The sequence below is a fragment of the Phyllobates terribilis genome, unplaced genomic scaffold, assembly GCF_046119375.1.
Source record: "Phyllobates terribilis strain yellow unplaced genomic scaffold, ASM4611937v1 Scaffold_1__5_contigs__length_1240528914, whole genome shotgun sequence".
Lineage (NCBI taxonomy): Eukaryota > Metazoa > Chordata > Amphibia > Anura > Dendrobatidae > Phyllobates > Phyllobates terribilis.
The window spans coordinates 157,480,520-157,501,510 of record NW_027362761.1 but is presented as its reverse complement, the minus strand read 5'-3'; the positions used below and the strand labels follow the sequence as shown (position 1 = coordinate 157,501,510).

The window sequence follows — 20,991 nt, the reverse complement described above, 5'->3', positions numbered from 1 at the left end:
GCGCATGCACTGGCTTTACCTACCGGTCATCAGCTCTCTTTGGCCTTTCCCTACGCTTGCGCACTACAGTACTTTGTTCTGCCTTCGGAAGGTTAGAGATAAGTGCGCCTGCGCAGGAGCACGTTGGGGAACACACTGTGGATGACATAGAACGTGTCATCCACATGAAGCAGAGAAGGAGGACGGCAATTGTAGGAAGAGAGGAGGTGCCGGATCAAGACCAGTGATGTTCATCGGGCATATATACAGCGTACTTGAATGCTGTAAGAGAGGGTTGAAATATGTTGGCTGTACTTTACATGGGGAAAGCCTGGTGACAGGTTCCCTTTAACTATGGAAATCAGACAGCAAGCGTCTTTCATACACAATGCAAATTTTACTTGTTGTACACAGGAAACTCGTCCTTGAGACAAGCACAAACTGGAAGAGGAACTCTAGGTACCTTTTTGATTTTTTTTTTTAGGGGGGGGTCTATTGGACAACCCCTTCAACAAGTGAGATTGGTTGGTCACAACCACTATGTTTTGTTTTTGTTGTGTTGTATCACACTTTCTGTCTGTGAAGTCAACTTACTGCAGCATTATTATATTAAAGGAAGAGGAAAGAGAAGGCCTCATCTGTCACAGAACAAAGACATTGCCTCTTTGTTTGTAGGATACACTCCAGACATAGAAAATATTGCTTCCTGCAAAATGTTAATACTAGAAAAGCAGATTGTTTGTTATAATTGTGTAAATGGCTGTTACAGATTGCAGTAGAATAAACCTTATTTTTAATAAATCTGTGATGTGTAATACACATCACAACGTTGTGTCCAATATCAGGATATGTGTAGACACATACAGTGGGGAAAATATGTATTGGATGCACTGCCGATTTTGCAAGTTTTCCTACCTACAAAGAATAGAGAGGTCTGTCATTTTTATCGTACTTCAACTGTGAGAGACAGAATCTAAAAAAAAATCCAGAAAATCATTGTATGATTTTTAAATAATTAAATTGCATTTTATTGCATGAAATAAGTATTTGATCACCTACCAACCAGCAAGAATTATTGCTCTCACAGACCTGTTAGTTTTTCTTTAAGAGGCCCTCCTACTCTGCACTGCTCCATCCAAGATCTTGCCTCGTGGAGTAAAGATGATTGGGGAAAAGGTCAGGAATAAACCCAGAACTACACAGGAGGACCTGGTCAATGACCTGAAGGGAGCTGGGACCACTTTCTCAAACATTACTGTTAGTAACACACTACGCCGTCATGGATTAAAATCCTGCTGGGCACACAAGGTCCCCCTGCTCACACCAGCACATGTTCAGGCCCGTTTGAAGTTCACCAAGGACCATCTAGATGATCCAGAGGAGGCATGGGAGGTCATGTGGTCAGATGAGACCAAAATGGAACTTTTTGATATCAACTCCGCTCGCCGTGTTTGGAGGAAGAAGAAGGATGACTACAAGAACACTGTCCCAGCCGTGAAGCATGGTGGGAGAAACCTCATACTTTGGGGGTGCATTTTTGCAAAGGAGACAGGACGACTGCACTGAATTGAAGGTAGGATGGATGGGGTCATGTATTGTGAGATTTTGGCCTACAACTCCTTCACTCAGTAAGTTTATCGAAGATGGGTTGTGGCTGGGTCTTCCAGCATGACAATGACCCGAAACACACAGCCAGGGCAACTAAGGAGTGGCTCTGTAAGAAGCATTTCAAGGTCCTGGAGTGGCTTAGCCAGTCTCCAGACCTGAACCCAATAGAATTCTTTAGAGTGAGCTGAAACTCAATGTTGCCCAACGAACGCCCCGAAACATGAAAGATGTGGAGAAGATCTGTATGGAGGAGTGGGCTAAAATTCTCTGCTTCTGTGTGTGCAAACTTGGTCAAGAACTCCAGTAAACGTCTGATCTCTGTAATTGCAAACAAAGGTTTCTGTACCAAATATGAAGTTCTGTTTTTCTATTGTAGCAAATACTTATTTAATGCAATAAAATGCTAATTAATTATGTAAAAATTATACAATGTAATTTTCTGTTTTTTTATTTGAAGATTCTGTCTCTCACAGTTGAAGTGTACCTACGATAAAAATTACAGACCTATCCATTCTTTGTAGGTGGGAAAACCAGCAGTGTACCAAATACTTATTTTCCCCACTGTACATTGTGTTTAAATCACAAACATGATTCATTGACACTAAAACCTCTTTCTTTTTTTTTTCCTTTAGCCTAATGTGTCAAACTGAAGTAACCAGAATTAAATTATAAGCTCACTTTCATAAAGGTTTTCCGCTATAATACGAACAATAGTACTTTTGTGGGCGGAATGTTATAGAAATTAGTCACAAATATACAGCATAATATAACTTTTTTTGCTCCAATTACGGTCTTTTTTTGCTGAAAATTACAGCAATTCTACATAAATGTTAGTCTTGCTGTCCACAATATTTTTTAAGCAAAAGGTGACTTATTTTAAAAAAACATGATCAAAAGTTACATTTTCTGACAGCTTTCAGGGCTTAGAAAAGTTATTTTCATGTAATTTATTAGGGAATTCTGAATTGAGAGCACCTAGTGTTAAGAAATCCCATTTTTGTAGGACCAGTCATATATTGCATTACACAGACTCCCCATTCATTAAAATAGGTATAATCTGTAATGCTGAGAGTTGAACAAAATAATAAATAAAATGACTGCTTTGTTACAAATACAGTGCCACACCTGTCCACAGGTAGGTTTTGTGATGTCGAAACAGCACCTTTCACTTGAAAAGAGCTGAGTTGCACTACCAGACTTATTTCATTGTCAGGTGTGGCACTCTTTCTGGAAGAAAGCAACCATATTTATCTAATCCGGTGATAGCACTGGAGAGAAATCAAATGGTTAATATGAAGTTTCTTCACAAACTATAGCTGTTATTAACAAGCAGTGCTTCTCCTAAACAGTGAACATCTTTAAGTAGCCTGTGTGAAATCTCCAAGAACTCTTAGTTTATCAGGATATATACATTGCCTTTTCATAGAACTCTAGTGCCACATATTAGAGGTAGCAATCCTAAACGTCAACATCAACCCTTTAATGAGCCTTGCCACGTGACTCTGCCAAGCCAGAAATTCCACTTGCAGACACGTGTTTCTGGGTGTTTGCCACTCATCAGTGCAAAGCAGGAGATCTAGTTTGACTAATTGAGAGGCCTCTTAACAGGGGATTTAAGGGGTAAGGTTTCTCCTTGGGAAGAGAGCCAGGTTCGGTATAGGGAGACTTATAGTCCATATGCAATAAGTCTATTCAGAGATGAACAGAAGGAACCCTCTTGCCACCTATTGAATGTAGCAATCCTTAAAGTAAATATCACTCCCTTAATAGGCTTTTCCACAGCTAACTCCTATAGGTGGCACTAGAGTTCTCTGAAGAGGCTATTTTCATATTTTTCCAAAAGAGCATTGCATGGCCTATAAGTATCCTTAGAATGACTAGTTATCAGCAAAAACGTTCACAAATATCAATACAAAATTGGTTTAATCCCTGTTTTTTGACTATGATATAGAAGGGATTGATGCCAACTTCCTTAGTGATATAGTGTAGTGAAGAAGGCAATGTCTGCTTCCCTAGTGGTCTATGATAGTGCTTCCTTCCTTGGTGATTTAGGGTAGTAAAATGGGTTAATACTTCTGCCCAGCAGGATAATACTCTTGGCTTTAGTGATATAAACTTTTCGAATACGAAACTGAGCACGATGTGCTCATTATGATCAGCTTTTTTTCATATAGTAGCAGAGTTCTTGCCTATGATTTAGCAATAGAACCACCTCCTGGTTGGATGCCTCCACACCCTGCTAAAGTTAGTCATTGGCTGTCTCCCCACCATAACTGCGGGAGATCAATAACACTCGCAAGGTAATAAAAGTATGGTAGGTATGAGTGAAGCAAATCTTACCCTCTGTTTGTTATTTGGCTGAGGTTATCATCAATCTCATCCTTGGTAGTTAGGGTTTGCTATACTTGCAGAGTTTAAAGTTTCTAGAATACAATACAACACATAGTACTCAACTACAAGTCCTTCTCACTAAATTAGAATATCATCAAAAAGTTAATTTATTTCAGTTCTTCAATACAAAAAGTGACACTCATATATTATATAGTCATTACAAACAGAGTGATCTATTTCAAGTGTTTATTTCTGTTAATGTTGATTATGGATTACAGCCAATGAACACACAAAAGTCATTATCTCAGTAAATTAGAATACTTTATAACAGCTTGAAAAATGTTTTTAAAATCTGAAATGTTGGCCTACTGAAATGTGTGTTCAGTAAATGCACTCAATACTTGGTTGGGGCTCCTTTTGCATCAATTACTGCATCAATGCGGCGTGGCATGGAGGCGATCAGCCTGTGGCACTGCTGAGGTGTTATGGAAGCCCAGGTTGCTTTGATAGAAGCCTTCAGCTCGTCTGCATTGTTGGGTCTGGTGTCTCTCATCTTCCTCTTGACAATACCCCATAGATTCTCTATGGGGTTAAGGTCAGTCGTGTTTGCTGGCCAATCAAGCACAGTGATACTGTTGTTTGTAAACCAGGTATTGGTACTTTTGGCAGTGTGGACAGGTGCCAAGTCGTGCTTCAGAATGAAATTTCCATCTCCCAAAAGCTTGTCGGCAGAGGGAAGCATGAAGTGCTCTAAAATTTCCTGGTAGACGGCTGCGCTGACTTTGGTTTTGATAAAACACAGTGGACCTACACCAGCACATGACATGGCTCCCCAAACCATCACTGATTGTGGAAACTTCACACTAGACGTCAAGCAGCTTGGATTGTGGCCTCTCTACTCTTCCTCCTGACTCTGGGACCTTGATTTCCAAATGAAATGCAAAACTTACTTTCATCTGAAAACAACACCTTGGACCACTGAGCAACAGCCCAGGTCTTTTTCTCCTTGGCCCAGGTAAGACGCTTCTGGCATTGTCTATTGGTAATGAGTGGCTTGACACAAGGAATACGACGCTTGTAGCTCATGTCCTGGATACGTCTGTGTGTGGTGGCTCTTGAATCAATGACTCCAGCAGCCGTCCACTCCTTGAGAATCTCCCCCAAATTTTTGAATGGCCTTTTATTAATAATCCTTTCAAGGCTGCGGTTACCCTGGTTGCTTGTGCACCTTTTTCTACCACACTTTTTCCTTCCACTCAACTTTCCATTGATATGCTTGGATACAGCACTCTGAACAGCCAGCTTATTTAGCAATGACCTTTTGTGGCTTACCCTCCTTGTGGAGTGTGTCAATGACTGCCTTCTGGACATCTATCAAGTCAGTAGTATTCCCCATGATTGTGGAGCCTACTGAAACAGACTAAGGGACCTTTTTAAACGCATCGAAAGCCTTTGCAGGTGTTTTTTGTTAATTATTTAAATTTACTGAGATAATGACTGGGTTTTCATTGGCTGTAAGCCATAATCATCAACATTAACAGAAATAAACACTTGAAATAGATCACTCTGTTTGTAATGACTATATATAATGAGTTTCACTTTTTGTAATGATGAACTGAAATAAATTAACTTTTTGATGATATTCTAATTTAGTGAGAAGCACTTGTATTTGGTTAGATCTGATTTGTCATCTGCTGGTAAAAAATAATAAATCATTAGCCTTTCTGGATTATTGCCAGATTAAACTAATTTAAGTATACACTACATAATAAGTAGGACTGTGAAAGATCACTGCTATGGAAAGCATAACTGGTCAATGTTTCTATTTTCCTTTATATTTTCACAAAGAGTAATGAGAATGTAAAATTTGTCCTTTTTATCATTTACAGCTTGAAGATGGCCATACCCTTTTTGACTACAATGTGGGCTTGAATGACATTGTACAACTCTTAATCCGTTCACAGTCTGATGATGCAACTCCTTCCACAAAGAAAAAGGACGCAGATGGCAAAGCCCATCAAAATTCTGCAAATAAGCACAAATCGCGTGTCAGTTCCAATGCTACTCAACCATCTACTTCCGCCCGAGCCTTCCTGATTGACCCAGGCATTGGTATTTATAAGGTTTGTGCCGGCTTTATCTACATAAAGTTGTACGTTTCTGATTTTACAGTTTTCACTTAAAATATAGGCAACAGCTAACAAATTTAATCCATTCATAAAAGCTAAGAATTTACAAAGGAGTCTTGTTCTTTATTGCTATCCATTTTAGTAGCAGTCACTTCTTTAATTCCGATTAGGATTGCTTTATGGTAATCAGAGCAAGAATAATATAAAATAGTTTATGAAAATATAGTTTTCTAAAAATGCATGCAATAACTACACTCACAACATAGAGACATTTGCTCTTTACCAATTAATATCAAGATAGAAATGGAAGTTTTGTATTTAGTGCTGAATATCAAAGCCTTGGTCTTTTGAATGAAATATATTTCCTTTCTAAGTAGCTTATTGTGTCTATCGCCACCTTAGTTTGGTATTCAAAATGCATGTAGTTTGCATGAAATAACCCCCCAAATTAACATGGTTCTTACAAAACATATAATCACAGTGAAAAAAAACCTCTGAACCTGCAGATATGGAGTTAATCTGCAGGTTAGTAGCGTTATTAACCTGCCCGGAGCCCGCATTTAGCCGAATGCTGCTGGGACAAAATTAACTTTATTCCCCCTGGCAGCGTTCTGGTTTTGTGGCACCGCGCGTGGTTTCTCGCCGCGCTGAGGTGGCTGTAACCGTGCCCCCGACCCTGACTGACAGCTGGCCTCAATGGTTCCCTTTAAAACTTCCTTTCGGTAAAGTTTTTTTTCATTAATAAGCCAGTCTTTTTGGGTATATATGAATTTGCCTACCAGTATATCCCACAGGCTACTACTCCTACTATCTGTCTTTTTATGGCAATATCCATTAGCAAAGGATCACATTCTACCAATATTATTTATTATTGAGCTCACTGAATTGCTCATCGGACTATGTTTAACCCCTTAACAACCGCCTATACGCCTTTTAACGGCAGTCGTTAAGGGTACTTATACCTCAGCGCTGCTTTTTAATGGCGCTGAGGAACAATAGTGTAGCGCTGCCGGGCGGCCGAATTTCCGGTGGGTGTCCGCTGTATATGACAGCTAATACCCTGCAGTATTGATCCTGGCCGATCGGGGCCGATTAACCTCTTAAATACCCCTGTCAATCGTGACAGAGGAGGTGTTTAAGCGGTTAGAAGGAAGTTGCAAATCTTATTCTGGAAGCAATCGAAAAATATTATGGACCCCAAAATGTTACCAGTAAAACCCCAAATTTATCCCGCTTAAAACCAGCCCCCTCTCAGGTCCATAATCTGTCACTGGAACTATAGGGGGTCCCACATTACTGGTAGAACAATGACTCTGGAAAAGCGACACAAAATCCAGTGAATTCTGCGCATTCTAATGCTCCCCCTCCTTCTGAGCCCCAATGTGCCTAAACCGCAGTAAGCGGCCACATGTTTGGCATTATTGTAGTGGGGAGTGCACACTTAACAATTTATGGGGTACGTGTCTCCAGAAGCACAAGCTGGGCACAATACATGGGGCGCTACAATATATTGGGGCACAATGTATGGGCAGTAAACTGGCATATTTTCAATTCTCCAGGAAAAAAAAAAACATGATGTGGATGTTACAAAATAGTCACTGCAGCCATAGATGAATTCATTGAGAGGTGTAATTTCTACAGTAGGGTCACTTTTGGGGTTTTTCTGCTGTTCTGGTACCTTTTGGTGCTCCACAAATGTTTCCTGCAAACTATTCTATCAAAATCTGTGCTCCAAAAGCCAAATAGCGTTCCTTCATTCTCAGCCCTGATGTGAGGCCGAACAGTAATTTCTGACAGCATATGGGGCATCACCACGTTCGGGAAAAATTGCACAATAAATTATAGGATCCAGTTTCACCTATTTACCCCTATATACTAGACAAGTGTGCAGCAAATACAAAAATTTAATTTTTACCACAAAAATACCATATTTCCATGTCTCAATGTTCTAAAATTCTGTGAGGCATCTATCGGTTCAAAATACTCACTATACCCCGAGATGAATTTCTTAGGCACTGAAGACTCCAATATGAGGTCACCTGGGGGGGTTCTGCTTTTCTGGCTCCTCAGTGGCTCCGCTAATGAATCCCACAATCTATTCATACGGAATCTACGTTTTAAAAGAAGAGTAGTGTTCCTTCCCATCCGATGCCTGCTGTATGCTCAAACAGTAGTGTACAACCACATTGCGGTCAGTTTTTGCTTATTATCCATTGGGTAGCACGGTGGCTCAGTGGTTAGCACTGCAGCCTTGCAGCGCTGGGGTCCTGGGTTTAAATCCCACCAAGGACAACATCTGCAAGGAGTTTGTATATTCTCCCCGTGTTTCCGTGGGTTTCCTCCCACACTCCAAAGACCTACTGATAGGGAATGCAGATTGTGCGCCCCAACGGGGACATTGCCGATATTGTCTGTGACGCGCTGTGGAATTAATGGCACTATGTAAGTAAGTAAAATAAATAAATTGTGAAAATTACATTTTCATGAAAAAAATTAAAATGTTCAATATGACCTAATATCAAATTCTGTGTAGCACCTGTGTAGTACCGGTACCACTATACCCCTGGATAAAATCCTTGAGGGGTGTAGTTTCCAAAATGGGGTAAGTTGTGGGGGTTGCCACTGTTTAGGCACATCAGGGGCTCTCCAAACGCAACATGACGGCCGCAGACCATTCCATCAAAGTCTCCATTCCAAAACGTCACTTCTTCCTTTCCAAGCCCTGCCTTGCGCCCAAACAATAGTTTTCCCCTGCATATGGAGTATCTGCGTACTCAGGAGCAATTGCACAACAAAATTTGGGGTCTATTTTCTCCGTTACCCTTGTGAAAATCAAAAATTTGGGGCTAAAAGTACATTTTTGTGCAAAAAATTAGATTTTTTATTTTCATGGCTCTACATTATAAACTTCTGTGAAGCACCTGGGGCCTCAAGGTGCTCACCACACATCTAGATACATTCTTTGAGGCGTCTAGTTTCCAAAATTTGGGTCACTTGTGCCTAAACAGTGTAAACCCCCCACATCAGATGCTCTCCAAACACGAGCGTCCGCTCTCAATTCCAGCCATTTCTGCATTCAAAAAGTCAAACGGTGCTCCTTCCCTTCCGAACCCTGCCCTGTGTCCAAACTGTAGTTTTATCCCACATATGTTGTATCGGTGTACTCAGGAGAAAATGGACCCCAAAATTTGTTGTGCAATTTCTCCTTTTACCCTCTGTGAAAATAAAAAAATTGGGGCTAAAATAACATTTTTGTGAAGAAAAAAAAAAAGTAAAATGTTTATTTATCGGTCGACCATGACAGCACTACGAGAGAGGGGATCCGCCCACCAAGGACAGGAAACTTACAGGCTTAAAAGGGACGGCCCTCTCTCTCGCCTCAGTTTGGTTTCCTGTCCTTGATGGAGGGAACCTATAGCAGGCTTTCTCATGGAAGAACCCCGTACGAATCTGGATGTGGCGACGGCTGTCGAGCAGCGCCCCTATCTGGAATCGGCAGCTCCAGCGTCAGCTATGCGAGGGCACCCCTATCTGGGGAATGCCCAGCATCTTTTTTGCACCGGATAGCAGTGGGAGCTGCACCCCTATCTGGGGTGGCAGCCCTATCATCTCTTGCTACAGCCAGGTCTGCGCCCCTACCTGGGGGGGGCTGCCCCTGGGCTGATCCAGATCAGTGGGACTGCACCCCTGTCTGGCGTTGCAGGCCCACCAACAGTCTGAGGATGATGGCGCTGCTTGGGGTGCCTTTCCCATCGACACCCGGCAGAGGATAGCGCTCTGGATGATCCGGGGGGCTGCTCCCCTGTCTGGGGTGGCAGCCCCGTCGGTTCTGCGGTGGACAGGCCTGTCATCCCTCTGGAGAGAGACCCCCTACCTGGAGCGGTGGCGGCTGGAGCGTCTCGGCGTTCTCTATGCTCGCGCGGGTGCGCACTTCCGGCCTTCTCCTGTGAGTCGTGGCTCGATGACGTCACCGTGCCCCTCGGCAGTCACGTGAGCGGACCCGGAATTTCCGGTCACATGCATCTGGACGCTAAAGTAGTGCGGTACTAACCGCAGTGACGTCCCCGTTTTTAAAAAAAAAAAGATGAGGGGTAACGTGATTAAAATTGATGTAGAGGTAGAACAGGTGCTACTATTTAACTGCCCAAGCACAGTTGTTCCGGGCTTCCCAGCTTCACTTTTCCCTATCATGGAGAGAGAAAGTGAGCAGCAGCCGCCATCTTCACCATCTCAGCGGCTGTTTGGGGAGTTTCAAAAGGCATGTCACCCTCGAGCTACTGGTAATACCCGGTCCTCAGGAAAGTGAGGTTCGGCGTCCAGGTCCAGTCATCATGGCTCCAGCAGGATGGACGAATCTGCAGTCTCCAGGGAAGATCCCCCGGCTGAGAAAGGTCCTTCCTCCAAACCGGTACCAGCCCTATGAGCCGCCTGGGTAAGTGATCTCTGAGAAAGTTCACTTAGTAATGAGGTATCCCTTCTCCTCTTCTATTTTCTAATAGGGGAAGAAGTGTGCATCCAAGTCCAATCATTTTGAATGTGCGTTGTGTAACACCGTCCTTCCAGACTCATCTCCCAAAAATTTGTGCCAATCCTGTATCAATCAGACTTTAGTTGATGAGACCCCTAGTTTTACCTCAGGATTGAAAATCCTAGTCAAGTCTGAAATCAGTAAAATCCGCTCTAAAAAAGCTAAGAGGAAGGTGGATACAGACTGTGAGATCTCCCCAGCCCCTGCTGACTCCCTGTCGTCAGCTTATGAGTTGGATTCTGACAACTCCGCCTCTTCATCTTCCGCTTCCTCAGATAGTGGTGCGGGTCAGCATTGGTTTCCCCTTAACGAGATTGATGGTTTGGTTAAAGCGGTTCGCTCAACTATGGGCATTACAGATGCCAGACCAGAGAAATCAGTCCAGGACGTAATGTTCAGGGGGCTGGAGTAAAGGAAAAGAAGTTTTCCATTTAATGAAAAACTTCAGAGCCTGTTACCTAGAGAATGGAAAAGATGGGAGAGAAAGGGTTCTCTCCCTCATTTCTTTAAGAGAAAATACCCCTTTGAAGACTCGGCCTCTTCTTCCTGGGAGAAGGCCCCAAAAATAGATGTGGCCATAGCTAAGGCATATAGACGATCGTCTCTTCCTTTTGATGATATGGGGGCCCTTAAAGACCCTTTGGACAGGAAAGCTGACACCTTTCTCAAAGGAACCTGGGAAACGACTGCTGGGGCTTTAAAGCCGGCGGTTGCTGCAACCTTTACAGCCAGGTCCCTAATGATATGGCTGGATCAGCTTGAATCCCATATGAAGAATAACACACCAAGGAAAGAGATATTATCAGATATGTCACTCTTACAGGGGGCAGCAGTTTTCCTGGCGGATGCCTCCGCGGATTCAGTCCGTTTGGCAGCAAGATCGGCCGCCATGTCCAACGCAGCCCATAGAGCCTTGTGACTTAAATGTTGGCCAGGTGATATTCAGACAAGAACGAGACTCTGTACTATACCGTCTGAAGGGGAACATCTTTTTGGGCCCGTTCTGGACGAGATTTTGGATAAAGCTAGTGACAAGAAGAAAGGGTTCCCTAGCTTGTCCGTTCCCACTTATAAACGTCCTTTCCATAGAAGAAGATTTCTATGAAAAAGACCGCAGAAGGGTCAGGAAAAGTGGGAAGACCGCAGGTCGAAAGGTAGAGGGCTTCTATTCGGCTCTTCTTCTACTCGAGGGCCCCGGAAACCGAGTCAGTGACTTGTAACCCAAGTAGGGGGGAGGCTGTTGGGCTTCTTACCTGCCTGGACAAAAATTTCTGCCAGTAACTGGATCCTTGATCTGGCAGGTACGGGCCTGAGGTTCGAGTTCCAGGCAATTCCTCGTGGGAGATTCATCTTGACCCCAGTCCGTTCCTCAGTGTTAGAGCAGGTGGCCCTACAAATGGAAGTCCTGGACTTGGTTTGTAAAGCAGTCCTGGTGGAAGTCCCGGCATCGGAAAGGGGGTTAGGATTCTACTCTCCTCTCTTTCTGGTTTCTAAGCATGACGGTTCATTTAGGTGTATCATTAACTTGAAAGCCCTTAATAAGTTTTTGATAGTCCCCACGTTTAAGATGGAATCTGTAAAATGAACAATAAAGTTGCTTTTTTCAGGCTGTTACATGGTAGTGTTAGATTTAAAAGACGCCTATTACCATGTACCTATACATAGGGATTTCCAGAAATACCTTAGGGTAGCTTTGATCATGGATGGAGAAATTAAACCTTTCCAGTTTAGGGCCCTGCCGTTCAGTCTGACCATAGCACACCGGGTATTTACTAAGGTTATAGCAGAGATCATGGCTCATGTTAGGGAACATGATATTTTAATTATCCCTTACCTGGATGATTTCTTGATAGTTGGCGACTCGGCCTCCCAATGTGATAAACACCTGAAACAAGTAGCCTCCATCTTAGAGAATCTGGGCTGGATTCTGAATCTGGAAAAATCTAGGGTAGTGCCTTCAAAAATTCCGCAGTTTTTAGGTATTATGCTGGATTCAGATTTTCAAGTATGTTACCTCCCGGAAGCCAAAAAACAAAAGGTTAAGATTCCGGTAGGAAAAGCAATATCAAACCCGGTCATGTCCCTTAGAGCAGCAATGTCCTTGTTGGGTACCCTGACATCTTGCTTTCCCGGGGTTCTGTGGGCACAATACCACTGCAGGGTTCTACAGTGGGACGGTCTACATAATGAAGTTTTGTTGAATGGACACTTAGAAAGACGAATATTCTTGTCACCCCAGTCAGTTGAGTCCTTACAGAGGTAGGTTTGCCTCGTTCATCCATCTCGAGGGGTTCCCTGGGTGTTTAGAGTCACTAGGATAATTACCACCGATGCAAGCCCCTATTGGTGGGGGCCCATCTGGGGGATATGGTAGCCCAGGGGTCCTGGTCAAATACTGAAAAGGGTCTTAACTCCAACGCTAAAGAACTGCTAGCAATAGTCAAAGCGATTTAATAATTTTTTGTTTTTCCTTCATAATAAAAACGTTAAAATCCTTTCAGATAATAGGACTGCGGTAGCTTACATGAACCACCAGGGGGTACACGTTCAAGATCGCTGATGAGAGTGACGGATCATCTTTTTCAGATTTCGGAAGGTCATCTCCTTTCCTTAACAGCCCTCCACATTAAAGGAAAAGAAAATTTAAAGCAGACTACTTAAGCTGCTATCCTGAGGCAGGGAGAATGGGAACTAAAACAGGACATTTTCTCCCAAATAGTCCGAAGATGGGGGCCTCCGATGGTAGACCCCTTTGCCACGAGACTAAATCGAAAGACAGAGCTCTTTTGTTTCCTAAATCCCAGAGAAAATCCCCTGTCAGTGGACGCCCTCCAAGTAACTTGGGATTTCAGCCTGGCCTATGCCTTTCCCCCATTGAATCTTCTTCCCATGCTCCTAAGAAAGATCAGAGAGGACAAGGGTTCTTCTGTTTGCACCATTTTGGCCCAGGAGGCCCTGATTCTCATGCCTGAGGAACATGTCCATCTCCGATCCTTGGGTCCTGCCCGAGATTCTGGATCTTCTCGTCCAGGGTCCAATAGTCCATCCTCAAGCTCCTGGCCTCCACTTGACGGTGTGGAACTTGAGAGGTCACTGTTAGAACGTAAAGGGTTCTCTCGGGATCTAGGTTTTCTACTACGCATTAGTGTAGCTACTATCACTACTAGAATTTACGCTAGAACTTGGAAGAAATTTTTGTTTTTCCGGTTCTACAGTTGGTGAGGGGGCACCAATAGGTAAAATGTTAGAGTTTTTACTAAAGAGCCTTGAATCGGGGTTGGCGACAAGTACCCTAAAAGTCCAAGTCTCTGCCTTAGGTGCCCTATATAACTGTGACTTAGCGGGCAATTACTGGGTTTCTCGCTTTATCAAAGCCATATTTAGATCCAGGCCTGTCATCAAAAGCAAATTGGTACCCTGGGATCTAAATTTAGTTTTAAAGGCACTAACTAGCTCGCCCTTTGAACCAATAGATTTAGCAACCTTTAAGTCCATCTCCTTTAAAACAGCGCTTCTAATAGCTCTAACATCAGCTAGGAGGATCAGTGATATCCAGGCTCTGTCTCCGTCTTCACCTTTCACTCAGATCCTGGATGATAAAATAATTCTTAGACCTGACCCTCCCTAAAGTAGCTTTCCGTTTCCATAGACTCCAAGAAATAATCCTACTCTCTTTCTGCCCTAATTCGAGTAACCAAAAAGAGGCAGAATTTCATATGTTAGACGCAAGGAGATGTGTGATTAGGTACCTCTCGGTCACCCAGGCTTTCAGGAGAGAGAGTTCTTTATCTCCTACCAAGGGGTTAGAAAGGGGTTTAAGGTTGCTAAGTCCACCATAGCTAGGTGGATCAGGGAGGCTCTTACTCTAGCTTATGCTTCCAAGGGTGAGGAAGTGCCACAGGGGTTGAAAGCTCACTCTACCCAAGCAGTGGCGACCTCAAGGGCGGAGAAGACGGGTGTCTCGATGGAAGACATATGTAAGGCTGCTACCTGGTCTTCTCCGTCTACTTTCTATATAGGCACTATAGACTGGATTTGGGTGTTTCATCTGACCTCACATTTGGGAGAAGGGTGCTCCAGGCTGTGGTCCCTCCCTACACTTCTTTATCTCTGCAATTCTGTCGGGGTGCTGTCATGGTCGACCGATAAAGTCATAAGTTACTTACCTGTAATTAGATTATTCGGAGACCATGACAGCACCCTTATATTCCCTCCCTTCACATTGTGGGAGCACTCCTTCTTTATTAATTAAAGACTTCACACTTAGTTGGTGCTGTATAAAAATATTGTTTTATGGTTGTTTGTTGTGTCTACTAACCTGGTGGTCCTCTCAGTGCTCTGTAATCCAAACTGAGGCGAGAGGGAGGGCCGCCCCCTTTTAAACCTGTAGGTTTCCTGTCCTTGGTGGGCGGATCCCCTCTCTCGTGGTGCTGTCATGGTCTCCGAAAAATCCTGTTACCGGTAAGTAACTTATGACTTTTTTCCTTCCACATGGCTTTAGTTCCTGTGAAGCACCTGAAGGGTTAATAAACTTCTTGAATGTGGTTTTGAGGGGTGCAGTTTTTAGAATGGTGTCACTTTTGGGTATTTTCTGTCATATAGGCCCCCCCAAAGTTACTTCAAATGTGATGTAGTCCCTAAAAAAATGGTATGGTAAATTTTGTTGAAAAAATTAGAAATTGATGATCAACTTTTAACCCTTATAACTTCCTAACCAAAAAAAAATGATTTTTCAAAAATGATGCAGATATAAAGTAAACATATGGGAAATGTTATTTATTAATTATTTTGTGTGACATAACTCTCTGGTTTAAGGATATAAGAATTAAAAGTTTGAAAATTGTCGCCAAATTTCAGATTTTTTTTCACAACTAAACGCACGTAATATTTAACAAAGTTTACCAATATTAAGAAGTGCAATATGTCGCGAAAAAACATTCTCAGAATCAGTGCGATCCGTTGAAGCATTCCAGAGTTATTACCTCATAAAGTGACACTGGTCAAATTTCAAAAATTTGGCCAGGTCATTAAAGGGGTTTTCCCATGAATAAAAGTTGGTTTTAATCAATAGATGTTGGAATAATAATAATTTCCACAATTGGATGTGTTCAATTTAAAGGGAATCTATCACCCCCTGGGATTTATCAGACCTTTAATATGGGCCATACAGGTGATAGAAATGTAAATCTATACAAGCCTGTATGCCCCCCTTTCAAAAGTATTTTTATTAAATCAGTGTTTTCACTCTTGCTGACCGGGGGATGCTAAGAAATCCCAGCCTGCTTACTTAATTTCAATATCCCCCCCCCCCGCACATCACAGTGCAGTTTCGTTTTGCAGATCCCGCGCGTGCTCTATTGCGCAGGCGCCGGGGAGTCACTGTGACTTCCGCTCCAGTGACCTCCGGCGTTTGCAACCATAAAGTTTGCTCCCCACTTCCTCCTGCCATCCTGATAGTTAATACACGTGTATACATATATACAATGTAGTTCCTAACTATCATCATTTAAAGATTTTTCTGTATTTTCATGACTATGAAAATTGTACATTCACACTGAAGGCATCAAAACTATGAATTAACACATGTGGAATTATATACTTAACAAAAAAGTGGGAAAAATATGTCTTATATTCTAGGTTCTTCAAAGTAGCCACCTTTTGCTTTGATGACTGCTTTGCACACTCTTGGCATTCTCTTGATGAGCTTCAAGAGGTAATCACCGGAAATGGTCTTCCAACAATCTTGAAGGAGTTCCCAGAGATGCTTAGCACTTGTTGGCCCTTTTGCCTTCACTCTGCGGTCCAGCTCACCCCAAACCATCACGATTGGGTTCAGGTCTGGTGACTGTGGAGGCCAGGTCATCTGGCGTAGCATCCCATCACTCTCCTTCTTGGTCAAATAGCCCTTACACAGCCTGGAGGTGTGTTTGGGGTCATTGTCCTGTTGAAAAATAAATGATGGTCCAACTAAACGCAAACCGGATGGAATAGCATGCCGCTGCAAGATGCTGTGGTAGCCATGCTGGTTCAGTATGCCTTCAATTTTGAATAAATCCCCAACAGTGTCACCAGCAAAGCACCCCCACACCATCACACCTCCTCCTCCATGCTTCACGGTGGGAACCAGGCATGTAGAGTCCATCCGTTCACCTTCTCTGTGTCACACAAAGACACGGTGGTTGGAACCAAAGATCTCAAATTTGGACTCATCAGACCAAAGCACAGATTTCCACTGGTCTAATGTCCATTCCTTGTGTTCTTTAGCCCAAACAAGTCTCTTCTGCTTGTTGCCTGTCCTTAGCAGTGGTTTCCTAGCAGCTATTTTACCATGAAGGCCTGTTGCACAAAGTCTCCTCTTAACAGTTGTTGAAGAGACGTGTCTGCTGCTAGAACTCTGTGTGGCATTGACCTGGTCTCTAATCTGAGCTGCTGTTAACCTGCGATTTCTGAGGCTGGTGGCTTGGATAAACTTATCCTCAGAAGCAGAGGTGACTCTTGGTCTTCCTTTCCTGGGGCGGTCCTCATGTGAGCCAGTTTCTTTGTAGCGCTTGATGGTTTTTGCAACTGCTCTTGGGGACACTTTTAAAGTTTGCCCAATTTTTCGCACTGACTGACCTTCATTTCTTAAAGTAATGATGGCCATTTGTTTTTCTTTACTTAGCTGCTTTTTTCTTGCCATAATACAAATTCTAATAGTCTATTCAGCAGGACTATCAGCTGTGTATCCACCTGACTTCTGCACAACACAACTGATGGTCCCAACCCCATTTATAAGGCAAGAAATCCCACTTATTAAACCTGACAGGGCACACCTGTGAAGTGAAAACCATTTCCGGTGACTACCTCTTGAAGCTCATCAAGAGAATGCCAAGAGTGTGCAATGCAGTCATCAAAGCAAAAGGTGGCTACTTTGAAGAACCTAGAATATAAGACATATTTTCAGTTGTTTCACACTTTTTTGTTAAGTATATAATTCCACATGTGTTAATTCATAGTTTTGATGCCTTCAGTGTGAATGTACAATTTTCATAGTCATGAAAATACAGAAAAATCTTTAAATGAGAAGGTGTGTCCAAACTTTTGGTCTGTACTGTACATACCGTACATGTATATCTATATACACATATATGTGTGTGTATATACATATACACGTGTATACATGTATACAATATGGTTCCGAACTATCAGAATGCCGGGAGGAAGTGGGGAGCAAACCTTATGGTTGTGCATGCCGGAGGTCACTGGAGCGAAAGTCACAGTGACTCCCTGGCGCCTGCGCTCAAGAGCACGCGTGAGATCTGCAAAACAAAACTGCACATCACAGGGCACTTTGACATGCAGGGGAGGGATATTGAAATTAAGTAAGTAGGCAGGGATTTGTTAGCGTCCCCCGGTCTGCAAGAGTGAAAAAAATGATTTAATAAAAAGACTTTTGAAAGAAACCAAACCTCAAAGGGTATGTGCACACACATTGTGATAATATTGATAATACAGTTATATGAAAAAGTTTGGGCACCCCTATAAATCTTAAGCTTAATGTTTTATAAAAATTGGTGTTTTTGCAACAGCTATTTCAGTTTGATATATGTAATAACTGTTGGACACAGTAATGTTTCTGCCTTGAAATGAGGTTTATTGTACTAACAGAAAATGTGCAATCTGCATTCAAACAAAATTTGACAGGTGCATAAGTATGGACACCCTTATCATTTTCTTGTTTTAAATACTCCTGCCTACTTTTTACTGACGTACTAAAGCACTTATTTTGGTTTTGTAACCTCATTGAGCTTTGAACTTCATAGCCAGGTGTATGCAATCATGAGAAAAGCTACTTAAAGTGGCCACTTGCAAGTTGTTCTCCTCTTTGAATCTCCTCTGAAGAGTGGCTTCATGGGCTCCTCAAAACAACTGTCAAATGATCTGAAAGCAAAGATTATTCAACATAGTTGTTCAGGGGAAGGATACAAAAAGCTGTCTCAGAGATTTAACCTGTCAGTTTCCACTGTGAGGAACATAGTAAGGAAATGGAAGAACACAGGGACAGTTCTTGTTAAAGCCAGAAGTGTCAGGCCAAGAAAAACATCAGAAAGGCAGAGAAGAAGAATGGTGAGATCAGTCAAGGACAATCCTCAGACCACCTCCAGAGAGCTGCAGCATCAACTTGCTGCAGATGGTGTCACTGTGCATCGGTCAACTATACAACGCACTTTGCACAAGGAGAAGCTGTATGGGAGAGTGATGCTAAAGAAGCCGTTTCTGCAAGCACGCCACAAACAGAGTCGGCTGAGGTATGCAAAAGCACATTTGGAGAATTTCTTTTTGGAAGATGGTCCTGTGGACTGATGAAACCAAGATTGAGTTGTTTGGTCATACAAAAAGGCGTTATGCATGGTGGCAAAAAAAACACAGCATTCCAAGAAAAACACTTGCTACCCACAGTAAAATTAGGTGGAGGTTCCATCATGCTTTGGGGCTGTGTGGCCAATGCCGGCACCGGGAATCTTGTTAAAGTTGAGGGACGCATGGATTCCACTCAGTATCAGCAGATTCTTGACAATAATGTTCAAGAATCAGTGATAAAGTTGAAGTTACGCAGGGGATGGATCTTTCAGCAAGACAATGATCCAAAACACCGCTCCAAATCTACTCAAGCATTCATGCAGAGGAACAATTACAATGTTCTGGAATGGCCATCCCAGTCCCCAGACCTGAATATCATTGAACATCTGTGGGATCATTTGAAGAGGGCTGTCCATGCTCGGCAACCATCAAACTTAACTGAACTGGAATTGTTTTGTAAAGAGGAATGGTCAAAAATACCTTCATCCAGGATCCAGGAACTCATTAAAAGCTACAGGAAGCGACTAGAGGCTGTTATTTTTGCAAAAGGAGGATCTACTAAATATTAATGTCACTTTTCTGGTGAGGTGCCCATACTTATGCACCTGTCAAATTTTGTTTGAATGCAGATTGCACATTTTCTGTTAGTACAATAAACCTAATTTCAAGGCAGAAACATTACTGTGTCCAACAGTTATTACATATATCAAACTGAAATAGCTGTTGCAAAAACACCAATTTTTATAAAACATTAAGCTTAAGATTAATAGGGGTGCCCAAACTTTTTCATATAACTGTAAGTAAGAGAAAAGTTAGCAGCAGATTTGCAGCAGAAAAAAACACAACTTGTGTGAACATAGCCTAACAGTGAGCATATGGTATATACACCTCCGGATTCCAACACAAAACACGGTAAGCCAAACCTCTGACTCCTCAATTTCCCTGACTTCCTACTCCAACTCCACAGCAATGCCTCACTAAAGTGCAGCACAGATTTATCTCAACTAAAAGCCTAAATCCTTAGATCAGGAATAGAACAGACATTTATAGGACATTTAATAACTTTCCCAAATGAAAACATTTACAGCACATCCTGCACTGAACTGCTGAACACAATTTATTATATATTTTCAGAGTCGGTCCATTTTATACTGACTCCACAACCCTGGTATATACACCCATACAGTCACTGCTAACTTCACGATAACCCAAAACTACTCGCTGCCACAACCAGTTATGTTTTAAATGCAGGCTGACTGGAGGCCTGGTTTCTGGTAGCGTATGGCTTTGGGGTGCTTGTTACAGGACTAAAGAAACAGAATAATTAAATTTTATATTTAATCCAAAAGGAGGCAGTGTTTATAAAAAAAAAAAAATATATAATATACAGTGCCTACAAGTAGTATTCAACCCCCTGCAGATTTAGCTGGTTGACACATGCGGAATTAACTTGGCATTGTGACATTTGTACTGTAGATCAGCCTGGAAGTGGGAAATGCACTGCAGCAAATTTTTTTTATTTTTTTATTTTTAAACGTTAAAAGTTAATTCAGAGTGTCATTTATTATTCAACCCCTCAAACCACAAGAATTCTGTTTGGTCCCCCTAAAGTATTAAGAAGTAGTTCAGGCACCAAGAATAATGAGCTTCACATGTGTGGATTAAAGATCTCTTTTGCCAGCCTTTTCTGACTATTTAAGACCCTCCCCAAACTTGTGAACATCACTCAGACATGGTCAACATGGGAAAGACAAAGGAGCATTCCAAGGCCATCAGAGACAAGATCGTGGGGGGTCACAAGGCTGGCAAGGGGTACAAAACCCTTTCCAAGGAGTTGGGCCTACCTGTCTCCACTGTTGGGAGCATCATCCGTAATTTGAAGGCTTATGGAACTACTGTTAGCCTTCCACGGCCTGGACAGCCTTTGAAAGTGTCCTCCCGTGCCGAGGCCAGGCTTGTCCGAAGAGTCAAGGCTAACCCAAGGACAACAAGGAAGGAGCTCCGGGAAGATCTCATGGCAGTGGGGACATTGGTTTCAGTCAATACCATAAGTAACGTACTCCACCGCAATGGTCT

At 42.6% G+C, this 20,991-nt stretch overlaps 1 protein-coding gene across 1 annotated transcript in view; it reads left to right on the top strand.

The window, feature by feature from the left end:
* Positions 1-20,991, top strand: part of UHRF2 (ubiquitin like with PHD and ring finger domains 2) — a 112,813-nt gene that overhangs the window by 18,109 nt on the left and 73,713 nt on the right. Inside the window, exon 2 of the mRNA XM_073668882.1 lies at positions 5,808-6,041. Coding sequence (XP_073524983.1) covers positions 5,808-6,041 — 234 coding nt within the window. The remainder of the gene's footprint in view (positions 1-5,807; positions 6,042-20,991) is intronic.